We start from the raw sequence: 21,723 nt of genomic DNA, 5'->3' as shown, positions 1-21,723 counted from the left end.
ACACAGCAGGGCTGCCCGATTGGCCAAGGAAGTGCCCGAGTCTATCTGCTGCTGGGACCGTCTCTCCTGTGCCTGCCCTGCTCCTGCTTTGTTCCCAGCCTGGCTCCAGCCCTGCTCGGGTCCTGATTCCAGCTCCGCCCCATAGGCCGTACTGCCAGTGACACCATCCACTGGAGCACACAGGTCTCCTTCCATCAGCTGTCCGTTTTATTATTTAGCATTTCTATTGTGGTAGCACCTAGACACCAACCAGGTCAAGGCCCTGTTGTGCCAGGAGCTGCACAACTCTGCGCTGGCAGTCCTGGCCCCCAAGAGCTGACAGCGTCAGAGGCAAACAAACAGCGAGGGGGAGGCGCCACCCTGTGGGCGGGCAGGAGTAGGCCTGGGGCCAGGTAGCAGCATGCGCAGAACCAAAAACTACCCTCCCAAAACAAACCACGGCATGCACAGCTCTCCCCCTGGGAGGAGGATGAGAGAGACGCAGCCATGTGGGCCAGCCAGGAGCCATGTCACGTCACTGTCTGCACGGGCTCAGATACCCCGGGGGATGAGGGTCGGGGAAGAACCGGGAGACACGAGACGAGAGCAGGGAGCTGGGAGAGCGACAGGCGCAGGGCGGTCAAGTCGCGTCTTAGCCTTGTCTGCCCGGCCATGGGTGCCTCAGGGGTCTCAACATCCCTCGTGAGCCACTCTGGCATCCTGCTCTGCTTCGCCTCTGAATAGCAGCCCCATCCCCTGGGCACCTGCCAGCTGTCCCAACCCTTGGGAGTGGGCCTTGGCCTTCTGCTCGGTTTTTTAGGTTTTTCCTTCTTCCTCCCCACGTCGCTCCCTTAGAGGGGCTGTAGAGTTACTTGCATTTTAATCCCGAATGTGGCAATACCGCAGGCGGCTGGATGGCAGCTTGGCCCGTGACTCTGCATCTGTCTGGGCAATGGGCAGTGTTCTGGATGGAGAGCGCACTCGGCATGGGCCTGGCTCCCCCCGCCCCGGTCCCCACAGCTACAGCCCCCTGTGATCCCAGAGCCCCCCTCTCGGTGGGGCAGGTCGGGGTGTTGGTCGGTTGCTCTGGTGAGTTGCATTGCGGCCACCAGAGGGCCCGGGGCTCTGGCAAGGGCCGGTTTGGCTGCGGGAAACTCTTATTATTCTGGCCAGAGCTCTGCGGAGAACCCAGAGCGGCGGTCGGAGCTGGGAGAGCAGCCTGCAGCCTCTCTTGCCTCCCGGCTCACCCCACGCGCCTCCTCCACTCCTCCTTCAAGTTGGGGAATTTTCCGTCTCTCCGCAGCCCCGGGATTGGGGTCACCTCTGCTTTGCAGGCGTGGTGGAGCTGGTGCCAAGGGAGCGATGCCTTTGCCTTGGTCTCTCATGCTTTCACTGCTGGTGCTGCAGACCTCAGGGGCCATGGCGACGTTGGGCACTGCCCCGCTGATCCGGGGACGCCGTGCACATCCCGGGCAGGAGCACGGGGACGGAGGAGGTGGTCTGGGGCCTGACCTACCAGACGATGTTCTGTTGGGGTCACCTGGGAAGGTGTGGCACCCACGGGATGGTCACCAGGTCCCGCCAGCCTCAGAACGGCTGACGAGGGAGCGGCTGCGCAGAGGGACCAAGGACGAGGACTCCAAGTCAGTCCAGCAGTACATGCCGGGGATAAGGGTGGAGTTCCCCCGGCCCATCAACCCAGCCAGTCTACAGCCAACCAAGCCCCTGGTGCCGTCCAGCACAGACCCTGCTGAGCACCGAGACGGGACCCACACAGACCTGCAAGGCACAGACCCCCGTGGCAACCTCCCCACGGCGCCGGACAAGCGTCTGCAGATCCAGAACCCCCTGTACCCGGTGACGGAGAACTCTTACAGCGCCTACGCTGTGATGTTCCTCTCCCTCATCGTCTTCGCCGTGGGCATCATCGGCAACCTGTCGGTCATGTGCATCGTCTGGCACAGCTACTACCTGAAGAGCGCCTGGAACTCCATCCTGGCCAGCCTGGCTCTCTGGGACTTCCTCGTCCTCTTCTTCTGCCTCCCCATGGTCATCTTCAACGAGATCACCAAGAAGAGGCTTCTGGGGGACATCTCCTGCCGCATCGTGCCCTTCATGGAGGTAAGGGGCCGGCGGGGGCTCCGGCAGATGGTGTATGCCCGCTCCCGCAGTGCCATTCACCTGGTGCAGGGACCCAGCACAACCCCTCTGAGTGCCACTTCACCCCTCCGGGCTTGTGCTGGTGTAGTTCCCCCATATGGCCCAGCACTTTAAGCCTTGCCTGGGGCCCAGGCATCTGGGTTCAGACAGCGAGTGTGGGACAGGCCCTGTATGGAGCAACCACAGCCCCAGTCCCCTTGCAGGGTGACCAGATGTCCTGATTTTATAGGGACAGTCCCAATATTCGGGGTTTTGTTTTATATAGACACTTAGTACCCTCCACCCCCGTCCCAATTTTTCACACTTGCTGTCTGGTCACCCCACCCCGTCAGGCTGTAGTCTGGGGCTCCCAGAGCCACATGGGCTATGTAGAGTGAGAAAAGGGACTCTAAAATCCTCCCTCATTCCCGCCCAGGGGTCTGCTTTTGCTAACAGACCAGAGACACAGCAGAGACCTCCTCGCTCTTGGTCCCCTAACAGTTGGCACCTAAATAAGTGGCCTGGTCCCCAGTGGTGCGGGGCATCCACACCAGCCCTCTGGAAACCAGGCACCCTGATCTGGGCACCCAAAGCGAGGGGCCTGGCTCTCAGCACCCCAGCTGCGGGATTGTAGCCAGTGGCTTGGACTGCTGCCAGCCCTGCCAGCTAGGGACGAGTGGCCCCCCATTCTACCCCCCACGCTCGCAGCCTGCTAGTGCCAGGCCCTGTGTCGCGGCAGGGTGTGCGGGTGGCGAGCCAGAGGGCAGGCGGAGTTGTCGCTCATGGAGGGCAGGCTGAGCCAGGGGTGTAGTACAGTGATGTGGGCCAGATCAGCACCTGGTGTTCAGAATAAACCGACACACTGAGGTGCCATTTTCACAGAGTCACGTCTCTCCCCGTCTGCGCTCGCCCAATACGCAGGAAAACGGGCTGGCCTGAAAGAGCTGGAGCCGCAGCGCCTCTGTCCCAGCTTCCGCGCGGTCAGGAGAGCTGGATTCAGAGCTGGGGTGGGGGTTGTGTCCTTGCTGGGGGAGACAGAAGCTGACGCAGGGTCGGGCCATAGACAGACCCGAGCTAGCATTGATCGAGCTAGAGAAATGACCCACGGCAGGGAAGCTGCAGCACCATGGGCTGCAGCCAGGGCTGCACAGAGGTTTTGGGGGGACAGAGGCAAAATCTGAAACCCAGACCCCCCCAACCCTTCCAAAAATCTTATGACTGAGGAAGGGGGTCGGGGAGGGGGGGGGTTGCAGCCTCACGCTCACCCCACAACAGCTGCTCCCATCCTGCGAGGCTGGGCCCAGCTCCCTGCTCCAGGTGTTACAACCTGATGGCCTCAGGTGTATCCCAGCCCAGCCATCCCGCCATCACCCCGGAGGGGCAGCCAGGCCAAACCTGAGTGGCCCTGTGACCCTGCACACTAGGTCACAATGCCACTCGGCCTAGGCGCCCTCTCAACCAGGGGGCCCAGGGCAACCTGCCCCTTCCCCAGCCTCCAGGGGCCTGGTACCTGCCCAGCCAGGACCCTGGGAAATTATTCAGCCTGCAGCTGCCCTTCTGCCAGTATGCCAGCTCGCTAGGTCACAGCTATGTCTGCACACTCTGCAGTCACACCTCGGCAGGGCAGACCCCACAGCCTCAGGGTACCTGGTCCTGGCAGGGCTGCTCAAGGGCTGGGGGCTTGTGCCTCTGGCTAGTTCAAAGAGTCAAGCTGAGCTGCCGGTAGTGTCTTGCCTGGGCCACCCCAGGGATGAAGGCGGGAGGGTGGGGAGAGGGGCATTGTGAGGGAGGTTACCCTGGAGAACCCGTGCATGCGAGCCGAGGAAAAGCCATCCCCCGCTCAGCCTCTCCTGGCCCCTGCCAGCCGCACTGAGATCATGGGGGAGGGGGGCTCGAAAGTGAGTCTGGGGGCCGGGAGCTTGGCGCTGGACCTGCTGCAGCCGGGGAGTCCGAGTCTCCCCTCCCTCACTCTGATAGCATGGCTAGATAGATCTCCAGCTGGCATAGATAGCTGGTGTCAGTGAGAACAGAGGACTGCGCATGGGGGGCCGGATCCTTCCTGACTGCCCCCCTGGGCATCGGCCACAGCTCCATTGGAGTCAACGGGCCGGATCCCCAGCTGATGTGGGTCGACCGTCGCCGCCCTGGTGTCAGTGGAGCTCTGGTGCTGTGCGCCGGCTGGAGATCTGTCCCGAGGAGTCAGTTCGGGACTGGCCGCAGGCTGCTGGATGTGCCTGGTGCATGGCAGGCCGGGAAGTTGGTCACATTCCCCAGAGCTCTCTGCTGCTCTTCGCTGTGAAATCCGCTGGTCTCAGCCTCACCGAAACGCAGCCTCCAAAAACCTCCCGCGCGTCCCTGTTCAGGAGAGTCCAGCACTTCGCTGCCATGGTGGGAGACATCTCAGCGCTGCCTCGGCAGTGCCAGAGGCACAGAAGGGTTAGACTGGAGTCAGGAAACGTCTGCAACCATCTGTTTCCTCTTCCATCGAAAACCAGTCTTTTCCTGTTCAGCATCAGGGTTTACCGAGAAAGCAAGTGAAGGCAGCTGGTAGGTAGCCACCCGATGCCCCTTCCTCCGGTCAGCCAGGCGAGGAAATTAATGCTCTGGTGTAGCATCCCTTCCCTCCTGAAGCCACCCGGCACCTGGATCTCCACAACTGCTGCAGGTTGCCAATCCCTTCGACTGACCTGCGCGTGGCGGGGCCTGGCGTCGGGCGCTGCGTCTGTCCAGCCCTCACAGTGTGGTCCTGGACATGCGCGGCTGGAACGCAATATAATTCATAATGGCTAACGAACCAGCACCTATTCGGCTCCGCGGGGCCAGGGCGGCGGGTGGCCTTTGTAGTTTCTGCCTCGTGCAATAATGTGCTGCAAGGCAATGCGGGTGTCACGGAGTCCCCGGGCGATGCTCTGGGTCTGCTCCCCATGAAGCCAGGCAGGACTCTGGAGAAGTCTCCTTCCTGTGAGCAGCCTGTCTTCGGGACACAAAGCTCACCCAGCTTCCACCTTCCTGGGTCTGACCTCGGAGCCTTCATCATCCTCTGCCCCTCCGTGTGCTTCCCACAACGAGTCCGCCCAGGAGGGGTCCTGGGGAAGCCAGAGGGTCCTGCCCCCGACTCCGCAGTAAGACGTGACTCTCAACCAGCCAGTAAAACAGAAGGTTTATTAGATGACAGGAACATGGTCTAACACAGAGCTTGCAGGTGCAGAGAACAGGACCTCTCAGCTGGGTCCATTCTGGGGGGCAGTGAGCCAGACAACCACGTCTGCCCTTTACTCCATGTCCCAGCCAGCCCCAAACTGAAACTCCCTCCAGCCCCTCCTCCTCTGGGCTTTGTTCCTTTCCCAGGCAAGGAGGTCACCGGATTCCTTTGTTCTCCAACCCTTTAGCTCTCACCTTGCAGGGGGAAAGGGCCCAGGCCATCAGTTGCCAGGAAACAGGGTGTCAGCCATTCTCTGTGTCCAGACCCCTGCACACACCTGCCCTCTAGGGCTCTGCAAGGATCACACACCCTTACCCCACCAGCTAGATATTTAAGAACTGCCTAGGGGAAACTGAGGCACCCCACACTATTCAGACGAAACATTAAGAACAGTCCCACTTCGTCACAGCAGGAAATACCTGGAAATACACCCAGTGCAGGGGCCGGTGCGAGGCTCCCCCGGGGCCTGAGCGGGCCTGGACGTTATGCTGGGCCCACTGCCCTGGGAGGAATCCCATCCCTGCCGAATGGTGCTCGGACACCTCATGCTGTACGTCCCGGGCTGGGGGCTGGCGGCTGTTCCGGGAGGGCGGGGAGCGGCCCCGGTGGTGCGCCCAGCTGCAAGTGATGCAGCCGGCACAGCCCCCTGCGGTCAGGCTGCTGTAAGGGTGCATTCAGTGGAGGAGGCAGCCGGGATAATGGGCCTCGGTGTTGGGCAGTGTCAGTCTGACGGGGGGCGTAGTATGCACTCAGCCAGGCGCTGCTGCGTTGGTCACCACTTGCTCTCTCTGGGGGGATCTAGGCTGGGGGCTGGGGCTGTGTCCATGGGCCGTGTCTTAACAACGTGCTGCTGGGGCTCCCCCGCCCCCCGGCCCTCGAGAGCTGCAGCTGGCCAGGTTCACTGGTTGGCCTCCAGATTGCTCCTAGGTCACCCTAGCACCTGCTAGACCAGGGGCGGGCAAACTTTTTGGCCCGAGAGCCGCACCGGGTTTCAGAAATTGTATGGAGGGCCGGTTAGGGCAGGCTGTGCCTCTCCAAACAGCCAGGCGTGGCCCGGCCCCCGCCTCCTATCCAACCCCCCCTTTTTCTCGCCCCCTGACAGCCCCCCTGGGACTCCTGCCCCATCCAACCACCACTGTTCCCTGATGGCGTCCCCGGGACCTCTGCCCCATCCACCCCCCCTGCTCTCTGTCCCCTGACTGCCCCTGACCTCCCACCCCTAACTGCCCCCCACCACCCTATCCAACCCCCCCCCTCCTTCCTGACTGCCCCCCCGGCCCATCCACTGCCCCTGTTCCCTGACCGCCCCCGGACCCCCGGCCCCTGACTGCTCCCCGCCACCCCATCCAACTCCTCCTCCCCTTCCTGACTGCCCCCCCCGGGACCTCTGCCTCATCCACCCCACCCCCCTGCTCTCTGTCCCCTGACTGCCCCCGGACCTCCCACCCCTAACTGCCCCCCGCCACCCTATCCAACCCCCCCCTCCTTCCTGACTGCCCCCCCGGCCCATCCACCGCCCTTGTTCCCTGACCGCCCCCCGGAACCCCGGCCCCTGACTGCTCCCCGCCACCCCATCCAACTCCTCCTCCCTTCCTGACTGCCCCCCCCGGGACCCCTGCCCCATCCAACCACCCCTTCTCCCTGACTGCCCCCGGAACCCCTGCCCCCATCAACCCCCCCATTCCCCGGCCCCTGCCCCACCCCCCGAACTCCCCTGCCCTCTATCCAACCCCCCTTCCCGGCTCCCTGCCCCCTTACTGTGCTGCCTGGAGCACCGGTGGCTGGGGGGGGCGGCTGCACCAGGACAGGCAGCCGCGCTGCCCAGCTGGAGCCAGACGCACCGCGCGGCACAGAGCACAGGGTCAGGCCGGGCTCTGCAGCTGCGCTGCCCGGCAAGAGCTCGCAGCCCCCCCCGCCCAGAGCTGAGGCTGCGGAGGAGGGGGAACAGCGTGGGAGGGGCCGGGGGGCGAGCCTCCCGGGGCAGAAGCTCAGGGGCCGGGCAGAACGGTCCCACGGGCCGGATGTGGCCCGCGGGCCGTAGTTTGCCCACCTCTGTGCTAGAAGTTCAGAGGGGTGCAGGGTTCAGAGCCTGGGGAGGGGGGCGTAGCTCAGTCCCTGGCCAGTGTTGGTCCTTTCGGGGGTTGGGGGGGCCCGCAGGAGGCGCGGTGGTTGCTGGGTTTGGAAGCAAATGGCTCGGGAGCGTGCTAGGCTTAGTGAGGCAGCTAGAGCGGGCTCAACCCAGGACCTCCTCTAGCCTTCAGAAGCCCAGAGCCCAGGAACGTGCTGCAGTGGGTCCCGCGCCGGGAGGCTGGATCCTGGCTGCTGCATGTCCTGCCCCACAGAGACTCTGGGTCGGTCCACGCTGCAGCCAGCGGCGTGACTGCACCACGGTTGGCATCCCCGAGCTAGCGCCAAAAACAGTAGCCGCGAGGCCACGGCAGCATGGGCTGGACGAGTCCGTCCGGACCCTGGGTCTGTACTCGGGTGGCTGGGTTACTGGCCCTAGCTAGCTCAAAGCCAGCTGGCGTGTGTCTACACAAGGTGCAGCCACCCTTGGATTGGAGTGCTGAATGGCCACCTTCAGGAGCTGCCCTCCTGCCTCCTGGCTTGAGGAAGGGTCAGGCCCTGGCAATGGGAGGGGTAGGGCATGTTGGGGGTGCAGGCCAGGCCAGGGGGGCTCCCACAGTCCCAGCAGCCAAGAACCTCTTCCTCTCCCTAGCGTAGTGCTCCGTAGCCGGCTTTCTTGGGGCAAAGGCTTTGCCTGCAGAAGGAAGTGGCCCCGCTGTGACTACATCGGTTCTGATGCCGATACAGCCCCCCGGGGGTGGGTGCTCTTATTCCAGTTTAAGAATGTCCACATGGGGGGCTGCACTGATGTACCCCAATCCAGTTTCACACTGATTTAGCCCAGCTGGGGCCATTCTTTCCTGTAGCCGAGTTCCAAGAGCCGGGCTGCATCCCTGGAGATTGGTCCAGTCCCTAAAGGTACATCTGCCCAGCTCGGGTAAACGTCCAGATGCACCAGCTCCGCTTAAGCTAGCACCTAAAACTAGCCGCGTGCCACTTGGCCAGCCATCCAAGTCCAATCCTGCCCGACCCGCGGGGACGTACCTGGCAGCTCCTGTGAGCTACCGTGGTTGCATTGCTCCACCTAGCACAGGTCTGTCTTCCCGCACTGCGTAGCGCCCTCCCAGCTGCTGAATAGAGGGGCCCTTAATTTCTCGGTGCCCCATAGCTTAGAACCACCCATCCTTTCTCTTGTCCAGTTAGACCAGAGGTGGCAGAACTGGGGGGGTGGCAGGCTGAGGGGAAGCACCCGCAAGTGGAAATATTGTGATCTGTGTTCTGCCCCCATGCCCGGAGTGACTGGAGCATGTGGGATCAGGCCAGGCAGCAGGAAGGAATTGGGGTGGTGGAATCGGGGCTGGCAGCAGCTGTCCCCGGCGAGAGAGACACCCTGACCTCCCCTTCTGTACCACTGCCCCGATGCTCCACCCCTCCATTCAAAATGAGCTCCCACGGCATCAGAGTTCAACTGCGAGCTCTCACTGTCTCTGTGTGTGCAGCGCCTGGCGCAACGGGGCCATGAGCTGCTGTGGACACCACTAGAATACCAATAGCAATGCTGAGGGACCCAGGCAGGGGTCCCAGGGGACGCGCTGGGATCATGGTGAGGGGATGCTGATGTAAGCAGGCAGGGAGGCGGGCGGAGGTGAGACTGCTGGGCAGGAAGGGACTGCTGCAGAAGGAACGTCCTTGTGTCTCTGCTGATGATGCAATAGCCAGTGCGGGGGTGGTGAGCGCCCCGGATAGTGTGGACATGCTGGAGTGAGGGCTGAGTACAGGATGGCGGTGGGCAGCACCCTGCCATCCCCAGAAGGGCCTGTGCCAGCATCCCCAGGAGAGTAACTTTTTTTAAATGTTAAAAGTTGGTTTAAAAAAAAAAAGGGACCAATGTCAGATATTTGCTGAGCACTGAGAACTTCCCTTGCAGAGGTCAGAAAGGGCCATGTGTGCTTGGCAGGGGGTTGCCCACTGCTGGTTTACAGTGTCCAGTTCTGGTGTCTGCAGGATTTTGCTGTTGAAGGATGTTGATAAATTGGAGAGGGTTCAGAGAAAGCTATGAGATGGATTAGAAAACCTGCCCTATAGGGAGAGATGCAAGGAGCTCCAGCTATTTAGCTGAACAAAGAGAAGGTTGAAGGGTGACTTGATCTGTAAAAAGAAAAGGAGTACTTGTGGCACCTTACACGGGGAACAAGGAGTTGATCATGGGCTCTTTGGCAATGGCCAATGGCATTTTGGGATGTATAAGTAGGGGCATAGCGAGCAGATCGAGGGACGTGATCGTTCCCCTCTATTCGACATTGGTGAGGCCTCATCTGGAGTACTGTGTCCAGTTTTGGGCCCCACACTTCAAGAAGGATGTGGATAAATTGGAGAGAGTCCAGCGAAGGGCAACAAAAATGATTAGGGGTCTAGAACACATGAGTTATGAGGAGAGGCTGAGGGAGCTGGGATTGTTTAGCCTGCAGAAGAGAAGAATGAGGGGGGATTTGATAGCTGCTTTCAACTACCTGAAAGGGGGTTCCAAAGAGGATGGCTCTAGGCTGTTCTCAATGGTAGCAGATGACAGAACGAGGAGTAATGGTCTCAAGTTGCAGTGGGGGAGGTTTAGATTGGATATTAGGAAAAACTTTTTCACTAAGAGGGTGGTGAAACACTGGAATGCGTTACCTAGGGAGGTGGTAGAATCTCCTTCCTTAGAGGTTTTTAAGGTCAGGCTTGACAAAGCCCTGGCTGGGATGATTTAACTGGGAATTGGTCCTGCTTCGAGCAGGGGGTTGGACTAGATGACCTTCTGGGGTCCCTTCCAACCTTGATATTCTATGATTCTATGATTCTTTAGCCTAGCAGCTAAAGGTCTAACACAGTCCAATGCCTGGAAGTTGAAGCTAGACATATGCAGCCTGGAAATAAAGACTGTAATTTTTTAACTGGGAGGATAATTAACCATTGGAACAAATTACCAAGGGCTGTGGTGGATTCTTCCCTGGCAAATTTTAAATCAAGACAGGATGTTGTTCTAAAAGATCTGTTCTGTCTCCACAAGCAGTTAGTTCGGGGATGGGCTCTGGTTTTCCTGCGCTGTACAGGGGTCAGACTAGCTGCTCCCAATGGTCCCTTGGGATCTAGGACTCTGGGGAACGGTGGAGCCCAGCGAGCGCACGTGTGTGTGAACAGTTGTGAACGGACAGTGACCGTGTCTTTCGCACAAGGGCTGTGGGATTGGGGTTGCGAGGGAGTGGGCAGTGTTGGCCCGGTGGCTGCAGAGTGGCTGATGGTGTTTATTTTCACTCGGAACCCTCCCAGAACTTGGCATTTTTTCCAACCAATTGTGTCCTCTTCCTTTGGCAGAGGGAGACGTTTTTCCTGGGTTTCTCAATGCAGCGGAAATGCCCAGGGGCTGATTTTGGACAACAACAGCTTGGGCTTGTTCAGCACACGGGGGAGCGGATAACAAGGGACGGGAAGGCCTGCAAGGAGCCTGGGGGTGGTCCGAAGGCATGCGGCCACTCGTGAGCCTGGGTCTCCCCCTTGTTTTCAGCTGCTGCGTTGCCTTAATCATAGAATCATAGAATATCAGGGTTGGAAGGGACCTCAGGAGGTCATCAAGTCCAACCCCCTGCTCAAAGCAGGACCGATCCCCAATTAAATCATCCCACCCAGGGCTTTTTCAAGCCTGACCTTAAAAACTTCTAAGGAAGGAGATTCCACCACCTCCCTAGGGAACCCATTCCAGGGTTTCATCACCCTCATAGTGAAACAGTTTTTACTAATATCCAACCTAAATCTCCCCCACTGCAACTTGAGACCATTACTCCTTGTCCTGTCATCTGCTACCACTGAGAACAGTCTAGAGCCATCCTCTTTGGAACCCCCTTTCAGGTAGTTGAAAGCAGCTATCAAATCCCCACTCCTTCTTCTCTTCCGTAGACTAAACATCTCCAGTTCCCTCAGCCTCTCCTCATAAGTCATGTGTTCCAGTCCCCTAATCATTTTTGTTGCCCTCCGCTGGACTCTTTCCAATTTTTCCACATCCTTCTTGTAGTGTGGGGCCCAAAACTGGACACAGTACTCCAGATGAGGCCTCACCACTGTTGAATAGAGGGTAACGATCACGTCCCTCGATCTGCTGGCAATGCCCCTACGTATACATCCCAAAATGCCATTGGCCTTCTTGGCAACAAGGGCACACTGTTGACTCATATCCAGCTTCTCGTCCACTGTCACCCCTAGGTCCTTTTCTGCAGAACTGCTGCCGAGCCATTTGGTCCCTAGTCTGTAGCGGTGCATTGGATTCTTCCGTCCTAAGTGCAGGAGTCTGCACTTGTCCTTGTTGAACCTCATCAGATTTCTTTTGGCCCAATCCTCCAATTTGTCTAGGTCCCTCTGTAGCCTATCCCTACCCTCCAGCGTATTTACCGCTCCTCCCACTTTAGTGTCATCTGCAAACTTGCTGAGGGTGCAATCAACAGCATCCTCCAGATCATTTATGAAGATATTGAACAAAACCGGCCCCAGGACCGACCCTTGGGGCACTCCACTTGATACCGGCTGCCAACTAGACATGGAGCCATTGATCGCTACCCGTTGAGCCCGACAATCTAGCCAACTTTCTCTCCACCTTATAGTGCATTCATCCAGCCCATACTTCTTTAACTTGCTGGCAAGAATACTGTGGGAGACAGTGTCAAAAGCTTTGCTAAAGTCAAGGAACAACATGTCCACTGCTTTCCCCTCATCCACAGAGCCAGTTATCTCATCATAGAAGGCAATTAGATTAGTCAGGCATGACTTGCCCTTGGTGAATCCATGCTGACTGTTCCTGATCACTTTCCTCTCCTCTAAGTTCTTCAGAATTGATTCCTTGAGGACCCGCTCCATGATTTTTCCAGGGACTGAGGTGAGGCTGACTGGCCTGTAGTTCCCAGGATCCTCCTTCTTCCCTTTTTTAAAGATGGACACTACATTAGCCTTTTTCCAGTCATCCGGGACCTCCCCCGATCGCCATGAGTTTTCAAAGATAATGGCCAATGGCTCTGCAATCACAGCCGCCAAGTCCTTCAGCACTCTCGGATGGAACTCATCCGGCCCCATGGACTTGTGCACGTCCAGCTTTTTTAAATAGTCCCGAACCACTTCTTTCTCCACAGAGGGCTGGTCACCTCCTCCCCATGCTGTGCTGCCCAGTGCAGCAGTCTGGGAGCTGACCTTGTTCATGAAGACAGAGGCAAAAAAAGCATTGAGTACATTAGCTTTTTCCACATCCTCTGTCACTAGGTTGCCTCCCTCATTCAGTAAGGAGCCCACACTTTCCTTGACTTTCTTCTTGTTGCTAACATACCTGAAGAAACCCTTCTTGTTACTCTTAACATCCCTTGCTAGCTGCAACTCCAGGTGTGATTTGGCCTTCCTGATTTCACTCCTGCAAGCCTGAGCAATATTTTTATACTCTTCCCTGGTCATTTGTCCAACCTTCCACTTCTTGTAAGCTTCTTTTTTGTATTTAAGATCAGCAAGGCTTTCACTGTTAAGACAAGCCGGTCGCCTGCCATATTTACTAGTCTTTCTACACATCGGGATGGTTTGTCCCTGTAACCTCAATAAGGATTCTTTAAAATACCGCCAGCTCTCCTGGACTCCTTTCCCCCTTATGTTATTCTCCCAGGGGATCTTGCCCATCAGCTCCCTGAGGGAGTCAAAGTCTGTTTTTCTGAAGTCCAGGGTCTGTATTCTGCTGCTTTCCCAGCTCATGGTCACTGCCTCCCAGGTTCCCATCCACTTTTGCTTCCCCTACTAATTCTTCCCCGTTTGTGAGCAGCAGGTCAAGAAGAGCTCTGCCCCTAGTTGGTTCCTCCAGCACTTGCACCAGGAAATTGTCCCCTACATTTTCCAAAAACTTCCTGGATTGTCTATGCACCGCTGTATTGCTCTCCCAGCAGATATCAGGGTGATTGAAGTCTCCCATGAGAACTAGGGCCTGTGATCTAGTAACTTCCATGAGTTGCCAGAAGAAAGCCTTGTCCACCTCATCCCCCTGGTCCGGTGGTCTATAGCAGACTCCCACCACGACATCACCCTTGTTGCTCACACTTCTAAACTTAATCTAGAGACTCTCAGGTTTTTCTGCAGTTTCATACTTGAGCTCTGAGCTGTCATACTGCTCCCTTACATACAGTGCAACTCCCCCACCTTTTCTGCCCTGCCTGTCCTTCCTGAACAGTTTATATCCATCCATGACAGTACTCCAGTCATGTGAGTTATCCCACCAACTTTCTGTTATTCCAATCACATCATAATTCCTTGACTGTGCCAGGACTTCCAGTTCTCCCTGCTTGTTTCCCAGGCTTCTTGCATTTGTGTATAGGCACTTGAGATAACTCGCTGATCGTCCCTCTTTCTCAGTATGAGGTGAGAGCCCTCCCCTCTCGCGTTCTCCTGCTCGTGCTTCCTCCTGGTATCCCACTTCCCCACTTACCTCAGGGCTTTGGTCTCCTTCCCCCGGTGAACCTAGTTTAAAGCCCTCCTCACTAGGTTAGCCAGCCTTCTTGCGAAGATGCTCTTCCCTCTCTTCGTTAGGTGGAGCCCATCTCTGCCTAGCACTCCTCCTTCTTGGAACACCATCCCATGGTCGAAGAATCCAAAGCCTTCTCTCCAACACCACCTGTGTAGCCATTCATTGACTTCCACGATTCGACGGTCTCTACCCAGGCCTTTTCCTTCCACGGGGAGGATGGACGAGAACACCACTTGCGCCTCAAACTCCTTTATCCTTCTTCCCAGAGCCACGTAGTCTGCAGTGATCCGCTCAAGGTCATTCTTGGCAGTATCATTGATGCCCACGTGGAGAAGCAGGAAGGGGTAGCGATCCGAGGGCTTGATGAGTCTCGGCAGTCTCTCTGTCACATCGCGAATCTTAGCTCCTGGCAAGCAGCAGACGTCTCGGTTTTCCCGGTCGGGGAGGCAGATAGATGACTCAGTCCCCCTGAGGAGAGAGTCCCCGACCTTCTCTTGGGAGCGGTGGTCGTGGAACCCCCATCCCTAGGACAGTGCATCTCATGCCTTCCAATCGGCGGAGTCTTCTTCTGTTCCCTTCCCTCAGACGTATCATCTGGTCCACTCTCCACCTTATTACCTGTGGAGAGAACATGAAAACGGTTACTTATCTGTACCGGCGTTGCTGGTACATAGACTTTCCCCTTTTTTCTTCTGGAGGTCACATGATGCCAAATTTCTTCACCGTCCTCCTGTCCTCGCTGCGCAGCCGGCTCTGAATCTTCAGAACCTTGTGTCCGTAGAAGCATATTCTGATGTCCGTCCAGGAAATCTTCAGTTTCTCTTATGCAACGCAGGGTCGATACCTGTTTCTCCAGACCTTGAACCTTCTTTTCCAGTATGGAGACCAGCTTGCCCTTTGTACAGACAAAGTCGCATCTGTCCTGTGGAAGAAAGACAAACATGGCACATCCAGTGCAGGTCACAACAGCTGAACACCCCCCATCCATATTACCTTCCTTATACAAGCTTCCTCAGGAGTTGTAGTAATTACTCAGAGAATCCGGCAAGGTGTAAGCCTAAACGGGCTCTCCCCAGGCCAACTCCTTCTGTTAGCTGCTGTGCTGTTCGCTGCTCAGCTGGTTTGCAGCTGACTGGCTTTTTATACAGTCAGGCCCACTTAAGGCTCACCTGGAACAAAGCACTCCCAGTTCCCACCCTTTTCAAACAACCAATCAAGCACACAGTCAAGTGAGCTTAAGTGAGCTTCCAACCCCTCATCTGCGCTCTTTGGAGATGTTATGGGAGGGGCGCGCGGGACAGGCATTCTAGTCAAGCGGGTGAAAAAGGAGGAGAGCCCTGGCCTGGAGGGATGAGCACAGGGGCTCAAACCCTCCTGGCTCTGCCGCTGGACTCCCTGGGCAGCCTCAGGCAAGTCACTGAATCCCTCTGCCTCAGTTTACTTCCTGGGGGCAGCTCGAGCTCCTTCCCAGGTGCGGTGAGGCTCCATGTAATGTCCGTGCCGTGCGCTGAAGGTGCAGTTATGTCTCCGGCTGCAGGCACCTCTTAGGCACTTGCATTGCACAGTCACTCACAGGAATGTGTGTGTAAACTGGGTTTGTAGCTGTACTTTCACCTCCCCTGCAGCCCTTGCTCCTGCCCTCAGAGTGCTCCCCATTGCTGCAGAAGAAGCAGGAAATGGTGTTCTTGGCCCCTTAACAAACAGTCGGGTGGCTGGGAACTGTTGTGATGTGTGGTTGTTAATTCCTCGGCGGCTGCTTTAGAAATGCAGGGCTTTGGAATCTGGGAAATGGTCAAACTTTGGCAGGTGGGTCAGATTTGGGGCACAAGCCCTGGGAACCCCCTTAAACTCTGGCTCAGTAGTGTTCTCACTGACCAGCAAAGAGCCGCCTTGCAAACTTCCATCTCACCAGCTGTAAAGGCCTGATGTGTCTCTGGCCAATGCAACCCTGTCTCCATTTAGTGCCACACAGTGACCCCAGCCTGTCTCTTCTTCCATGTCCCCAGGTGTCTTCCTTAGGTGTCACCACCTTCAGCCTTTGTGCCCTGGGCATCGACAGGTTCCACGCAGCGACCAGCCCTCAGCTCAAGATGCGGCCCATAGAGCAGTGCCAGTCTATCATTGCCAAGCTGGCGGTCATCTGGGTGGGCTCCATGACCCTCTCTGTGCCTGAGATTCTCCTCTGGCAGCTGACGCAGGACACGTCGCCAGTCTCCGGTTTGGTGACCGAGTACTGCACCATGAAGCCTTCACTGGAGCTGCCGGAGTCCGTCTACTCCCTGGTCCTCACCTACCAAAACGCCAGGATGTGGTGGTATTTTGGCTGCTACTTCTGCCTGCCCATCCTCTTCACCGTGAGCTGCCAGCTGGTGACCCGAAGGATCAGCAACACCGAGAAGAAGGCGGAGTGCCGGGGGTCCAAACACGGCCAGTGCGAGAGGCAGCTGAACTGCACCGTCATAGGCCTGACGGTGATCTATGGCCTGTGCACCATCCCCGAGAACATCTGCAACGTCGTGGTGGCCTACCTGTCCCCGGATATGTCCAAGCAGACCTTGGACCTGCTCAGCCTCATCAACCAGTTCTTCTTGTTCTTCAAGTGCTCCGTCACCCCCGTGCTGCTTCTCTGCCTCTGTAAGCCGCTGGGGCAGGCCTTCATGGACTGCTGCTGTTGCTGCTGTGAGGAGTGTAGCCAGGACGCAGCCTCCAGCGAGGGCAGCAGCTCAGACAGCAAGCTGAAGACGGAGATGTCCTCCTCCATCTTCTTCGACAAGCCCAGGGAGTCGCCTCCCCAGATCGTGGCCCTGGGCACGCCTTGCTAAACTCCACCAGCCCCGAGGGAAGCAGTAGAGATTGTTCCTTTGGCATCTCCCAAGACCAAATGTTGTTACTTTAGCCTGTGTCTGCACATGAGATGGAGCGGGGCATCTTCATGCCTGCCATGGGCTTGTTTGATACCCAGCAAGGACGTTAGTGCTGTTGCCGGCCGATGTGGCTTCTTAGGGAGCTCTCCTGCCTTTGCTGGAGAGTCACCAAGGCCACGGGCACCTTCCAGTCGCAGTTCCCTGGCACGGCTCCGAGGAGTTGCTGGCCTGGGTGAGGGGATGTCTCGGAAAGGTCCCATCTGCAGCACTTCAAGGACTGAGAGTTGCCATAGTGTCTCCTAGAGGACGTAGTGACTATTAACCTGTCCGACGTACCCTGGGTTCTCACCATCCTCCTCCTCCTCCCCCAGCCCATCCCCCAAACCGGGAGGCAGCTGCAGTGAAAAGACTCCTGTAGGATCTAAACTCTCCCCTTGTACGAGTACCCTGTCCTCAATAAATCACTAACTAGACAGAACGAAGGGCCTCCAGCTAGGCGGGTTCTTTGATGCAGTATCACAGGGCAGCAGGCTGGGTTTGCTGAGCTGCCCATCGTGTATCCAACGGCCTGGGGCTGCCAGCCCAGCTCTTTCGGATTTAGATCAGTGTCTTCCCACGCAGTGCTTCCCTCCACTCCAGGCATGGGGAGGCGACGGCCCATCCTGGGGGGCTGGACGCTGGGAAGGGCTGGTCATTTAGATCAGTGTCATCGCCCTGTGTAACTGGAGACAATCCAACTGAGCCTGCTGGGCCAGGTGCTGGGGCCCAGGGGAGCCGTGCACAGGCAGGCAGGGGACAGGTAACGAAGTCGCCTGTCTTCTCCCACATTCCTGGGGCTGCTCTAAGTTACGCTGGCAGGAATCAGCCCCGCGGGATAGTTCTCCCAGTGGTGGATGGCTCAAGTGCAAGGTGCTGCTCCTCCCTGGTCCTTCACCTTGACCCATCCCTGGCACCAGAGGGGCAGGGAGCAGGGGGTGCCATGCTGGCTATACCCCAGGCTGGCTCCACGCCAGCGGGAGATGCCCCTGTAGCTGAGGCACTGCATCGGTAGCGTTGCTTTCTGGCTGCGGGGCACAGCCCTGGTGGCACAAAGCAGCCCGAAGAGGCCCGAGGATCAGGCTCCCACCTTAGCAGAAATCATGTTCGTGTGGGGCCTTTAGCTCCGGGCTGAGCGCCAGCTAATCCTGAGCCCTAATCCCAGTGCGCGGGCGAGTCCCTTACCCCTCCGAAGCCCAAGAACAAGAGCTGGCCTCGCCCCTGAAGATCCCCAGAAGGGCACAGTGAGCTTGGGGCAAAGCGCAGCCCCCCAGCCCAGCTCCTGCTCTGCAGCTGCAGGCTAGGCTGCAGTCCTGGAGAGCCCCGGCCTTACCCGGAAGGCTGCTGCCAGTGGGGGTGGGGAGGGGAGTAGGGCACAAGCTCAGGGTCTCAGCCTGTCGGGGAGCCTGGCACCGCTCCCCCCTCGGCACCGACACAGAGAGCCTGTTTCTGCTGGCTGCTGCCTTCACATGGCACCTGGGCCTTTTGTGAAGCAGAAAGGAGCCAACAGGAGCCGGGGCCCAGCGCACGTGCCCACAAAGCAGGCTTTCTGTGCACCCAGCAGCCGGAGGAGGAGGCAAACAACCCAGCTCTGGGTCCACCAGCTCCCTGGCAGCTTAGAAGAACCAATGTGCAAAGAAACTCCTCTGAATATCCCTAAATGGGCAAGAATCCATCTCCGTGCCCAGGCAGGGGAGAGAAACTGTGACCCCCGAAAGTCATTCTTTGCTGGCATCCCCCTCATGCCCATGCTCTCTGATCCCGCTGGCCAGGCCCTGGCAAGCCCCCCCCCAATGCACACCAGCAAGGTAATGTCCCCAGGTTAATAGTGACGCCCAGCTCAGCCCCGAGCAGCGTGGCACATGGCTCAGGGCCACGGTTCCCTTGCCCCTGGTTCTGAATCCCTACGGCACCACCCTTTGCAGGACTGTCCCCAGGGCGGGCTCCCAGGTTTGCACCACTGGCTTCCCAGGCGAGGAGAGTTTGGGCCTTTTACCCGGCACTGGCAGGGAAACTGGGTCAGCTGCACGGAGAACCAGCCTAAAACCTCACCCCCCGCTCAGCCTGAGCTCAGGCGCTGGGAGCTCTGGAAGAGGGCAGCAAACTGCTGCGTCAACGTCATGCTGCCCAGCCCCACATGCCCCCCCCCCCACCCGGTTTCCAGCAGGACAGATATGGCCACATGGAGTGAGGCTGTTCTCTTGGCACGTCTGAACCAGGGTGTGTCAGAAATCAGCCCGTCCCAGGAGAAGTCCAGTGCAGAGCGGGTCGGGGACTGGCATGATGGAGCCCCATCCGCCTTGCAGCTTACCCAGCGCTTTGAGATCTCAGGCCGAGAATGCGCCGAGTGCAAAGGGCTCATTACCCAACGGCTGCCCGAGTGTTTTACAGCCATCACCCCCGACCCTGCGGCGTCCCCAGCCCCGGCTTCGGGATGGGCCAGCGCCGTGAAGCTTGCGCCAGTCACTGGTAGCACGGGCCGCTTTGCTGAGGCAGCTCGGGGAACACCTCCTCCTCAGCCCCCCGCTTTCGCTCTGCCCCAGGATCCTGTTGTGTGTGAGAGGCTGTCTCTGATCACACCCTTCAGCGGCCAGGAAAGCCTGCCAGGGCCGGGGCAGGCCGGAGAAATCTCAGCTCAGGTGGCGTGAACGAGAAACTGATAGGCTAGAAAACTGGCCTCTGTTCCCACATGGCACATCTGTGCCCAGGCCCGGTGACGGAGGCCGTGGTCCCGTGACCTGCTTGGTCTCTAGACAGCAGCTGAGTCGCCGGGAGGCCCGGCTGAACCGGGGCAATCAGCTGGTGAATGGGCCCAGCCGGTCTTTCCTGGTGGCTCGGCGGCAATGACTGGGGACGCAGGCCCATAGCCCGGGCCGAGCCGGCTGGCTCGGCTTTGCTGCCCACCCCCACCTCAGCCTCCTGGCCCCCGGTTGCTCAGGGATGTTAAAGCTCTTTGTTCTTGCGCTTCGGCAGCCACCCCCAGTCCGGGGCGAGGGAGGTGGTTGCTAAGCACCAGGAGCTCAGCGAGGGCTTTGTCCAGGGAATGACACCCACCGGTTTCCCTTGGGCCTGTCGCCATGGAGACAAAAGCCCCTGTCTTTGTTTCGGGAGCATGAAGGCTGCCCCCCCCGCATCCCCCCACTCAGTAAAGGCACCAGGTCCCGCTGGCAGCCGTGCATGCCCGCTAGCTCCCAAGGAGACCAGCCCTCGCGGGCGGGCTGGGCCGCTCGCTCCTTTCGCTGTGCAGGCAGGGGGCAGCCCTGGCATTCGAGGGGCCATCAATCAGCCCAGCAACCCCTCATCGCCCCAAGGGTGTGCATGTGTGGGGGGAGATGATGGAGGCTTCAGGCCCTGGCCTCTGCAACCAGCTCCAGCTCAGGGTATTAAAATGTGACTCTAGGGGAAGCAGCGGGAGTGGGGGCGGCCAGGGAAATGGGGGGCCACAGGGGTGTGATGAGCGCAGGGTAAATGCCTACATGGATAGATGGGGGGGCTGGGGGGGAAGCGTCCACATGCGGAGCCAAGCTGCAGCTGCCTGGGTGTACATGCCGTACCCCCAGCGCCTCGCTAGCCAAGCATCCCAGCCCTTGCATGGCATATGCTGGGAGATGATGGAAGCCGGGAGGGGGGCGGGGGCCTGCCCTTCTGCAGCCCCCTCACTCCCTTCCACGTGCCGCCCTGCCCTGGTGACATGCTGGAGGAGTAGGTCCCACAGGGCTGGTGCCCGGGAGCGATGGTGCGGGAGGAGTGGAGCCGCTGGACCGGACAGTCCTTCCCGCACGCCATGGCCGGGTGCGTTCCCGGCTGGGGGGCGGGGGGCTCAGCCAGCTGGCTGGGGGCTGCTGTGACTCGCATGCAGGACGAGGGCTGCAGGGCGGGGGGAGCTGCCTTCGTGTGGCTCATTCTGTGCTGGTTTGTCCTGAGCTGGGGCCAGGGGGAACAATGCAGGGCTTGTTCCGGAGCCTGGCAGGCTGGCTGGCGGGAGAGGCTGAGAAAAGCGAGCCGAGGAGGGGTAGCCGGAGGCAGGGATGGCTGCCAGTGTGCAAACAGGGTTGAAAGTAGCATATGGGACCTGCAGCGCAGGGGGGCACCTGCCCCAGGCCACCAACGGCCCCATGGGTAGGATGGAGACCAGAAAGGGGCCGAAACCAGTGCGGCAGGAGGGGAGACGGGCTCCTTCACACTGCGGTAATGAGCTGCTGGGGGAAGCGCCCCTGCCCCTGAGCAAGGGTCCCCACACCCCACAGGGGACGGGATCTCTGGCCCTGGCTTTGCCTGTCTCTAGGAGGGGGCTGGAGTATGGTATTCAGCCGCATTGGCATCCCATGCCCATCCCGGGTAGGGCAGTCAGGGGACACCCTATTAGGGGGAGGGGGAGTCTCATGCTCCACGTCCCCCCTTTGCTCCACCAGCCTCTCGGGCCCACGTCCACTCAACACGCTCGCTCTCTCCCATAGCAGGGAGGCCCTGGTCTTGCCTCACCAGAGGGTCTCCCTCCATGGCACAGTCTCAGTGCCCTTGGAGGGGGCCCTGGATGCCAACCCCTCTGCATGCAAATGCCCAAGAACCTGTAGAACCCCCCCCCCCCACACACACACACACATTAGCAGCAGGGGGAGCTGCCCTGTTTTGGTCACCAGGTAGGATGGGGTGCATTTGCCCCAGTGGGGCTTCTATCAGCAACCCCCCCACCCCCCGCTCCTTCATTGCTGGCAACTAGCCCAGTGCCTAGGCCATGAGCCCGCACCTGAGAGGGGGGTATAAGGCTGCACCCGGCCCTGGCCAACTGGAAGGAGGCAACTGCGTGGAGAGGTGGGTACGAGTGGGGAGCAGCCAGGTGCCTGGAGAGGCCACAGCTCAGAGCAAGAGGGGGAAGGAGCCTGCAGCAGATACTTTCCCAGCACAGTAGGCGGGAGCCATGC

General features: G+C 59.0%; 1 protein-coding gene across 1 annotated transcript; it reads left to right on the top strand.

The window, feature by feature from the left end:
- Nucleotides 1–1,075: 1,075 nt before the first annotated feature.
- GPR37L1 (G protein-coupled receptor 37 like 1) lies at nucleotides 1,076–17,243 on the top strand. Its single transcript, XM_073319845.1, has 2 exons — nucleotides 1,076–2,100; nucleotides 15,908–17,243. Exons 1-2 carry the CDS (start codon nucleotides 1,342–1,344, stop codon nucleotides 16,721–16,723), a joined length of 1,575 nt encoding a protein of 524 aa, XP_073175946.1. The 5' UTR covers nucleotides 1,076–1,341; the 3' UTR covers nucleotides 16,724–17,243.
- The last annotated feature ends 4,480 nt before the right edge of the window (nucleotides 17,244–21,723 follow it).

Source organism: Lepidochelys kempii, chromosome 21, assembly GCF_965140265.1.
Source record: "Lepidochelys kempii isolate rLepKem1 chromosome 21, rLepKem1.hap2, whole genome shotgun sequence".
NCBI lineage: Eukaryota > Metazoa > Chordata > Testudines > Cheloniidae > Lepidochelys > Lepidochelys kempii.
The sequence above is the reverse complement of the archived record's forward strand: the minus strand, read 5'-3'. Positions and strand labels throughout refer to the sequence as shown.

What these genes read in the sequence shown, in the direction of transcription:
- GPR37L1 (XM_073319845.1), top strand. Translation starts at nt 1,342, where the DNA reads ATGCCTTTGCCTTGGTCTCTCATGCTTTCACTGCTGGTGCTGCAGACC. An exon ending in GCATCGTGCCCTTCATGGAG is followed by an intron (nt 2,101 to 15,907) that starts GTAAGGGGCCGG and finishes CCATGTCCCCAG; the next exon opens with GTGTCTTCCTTAGGTGTCAC.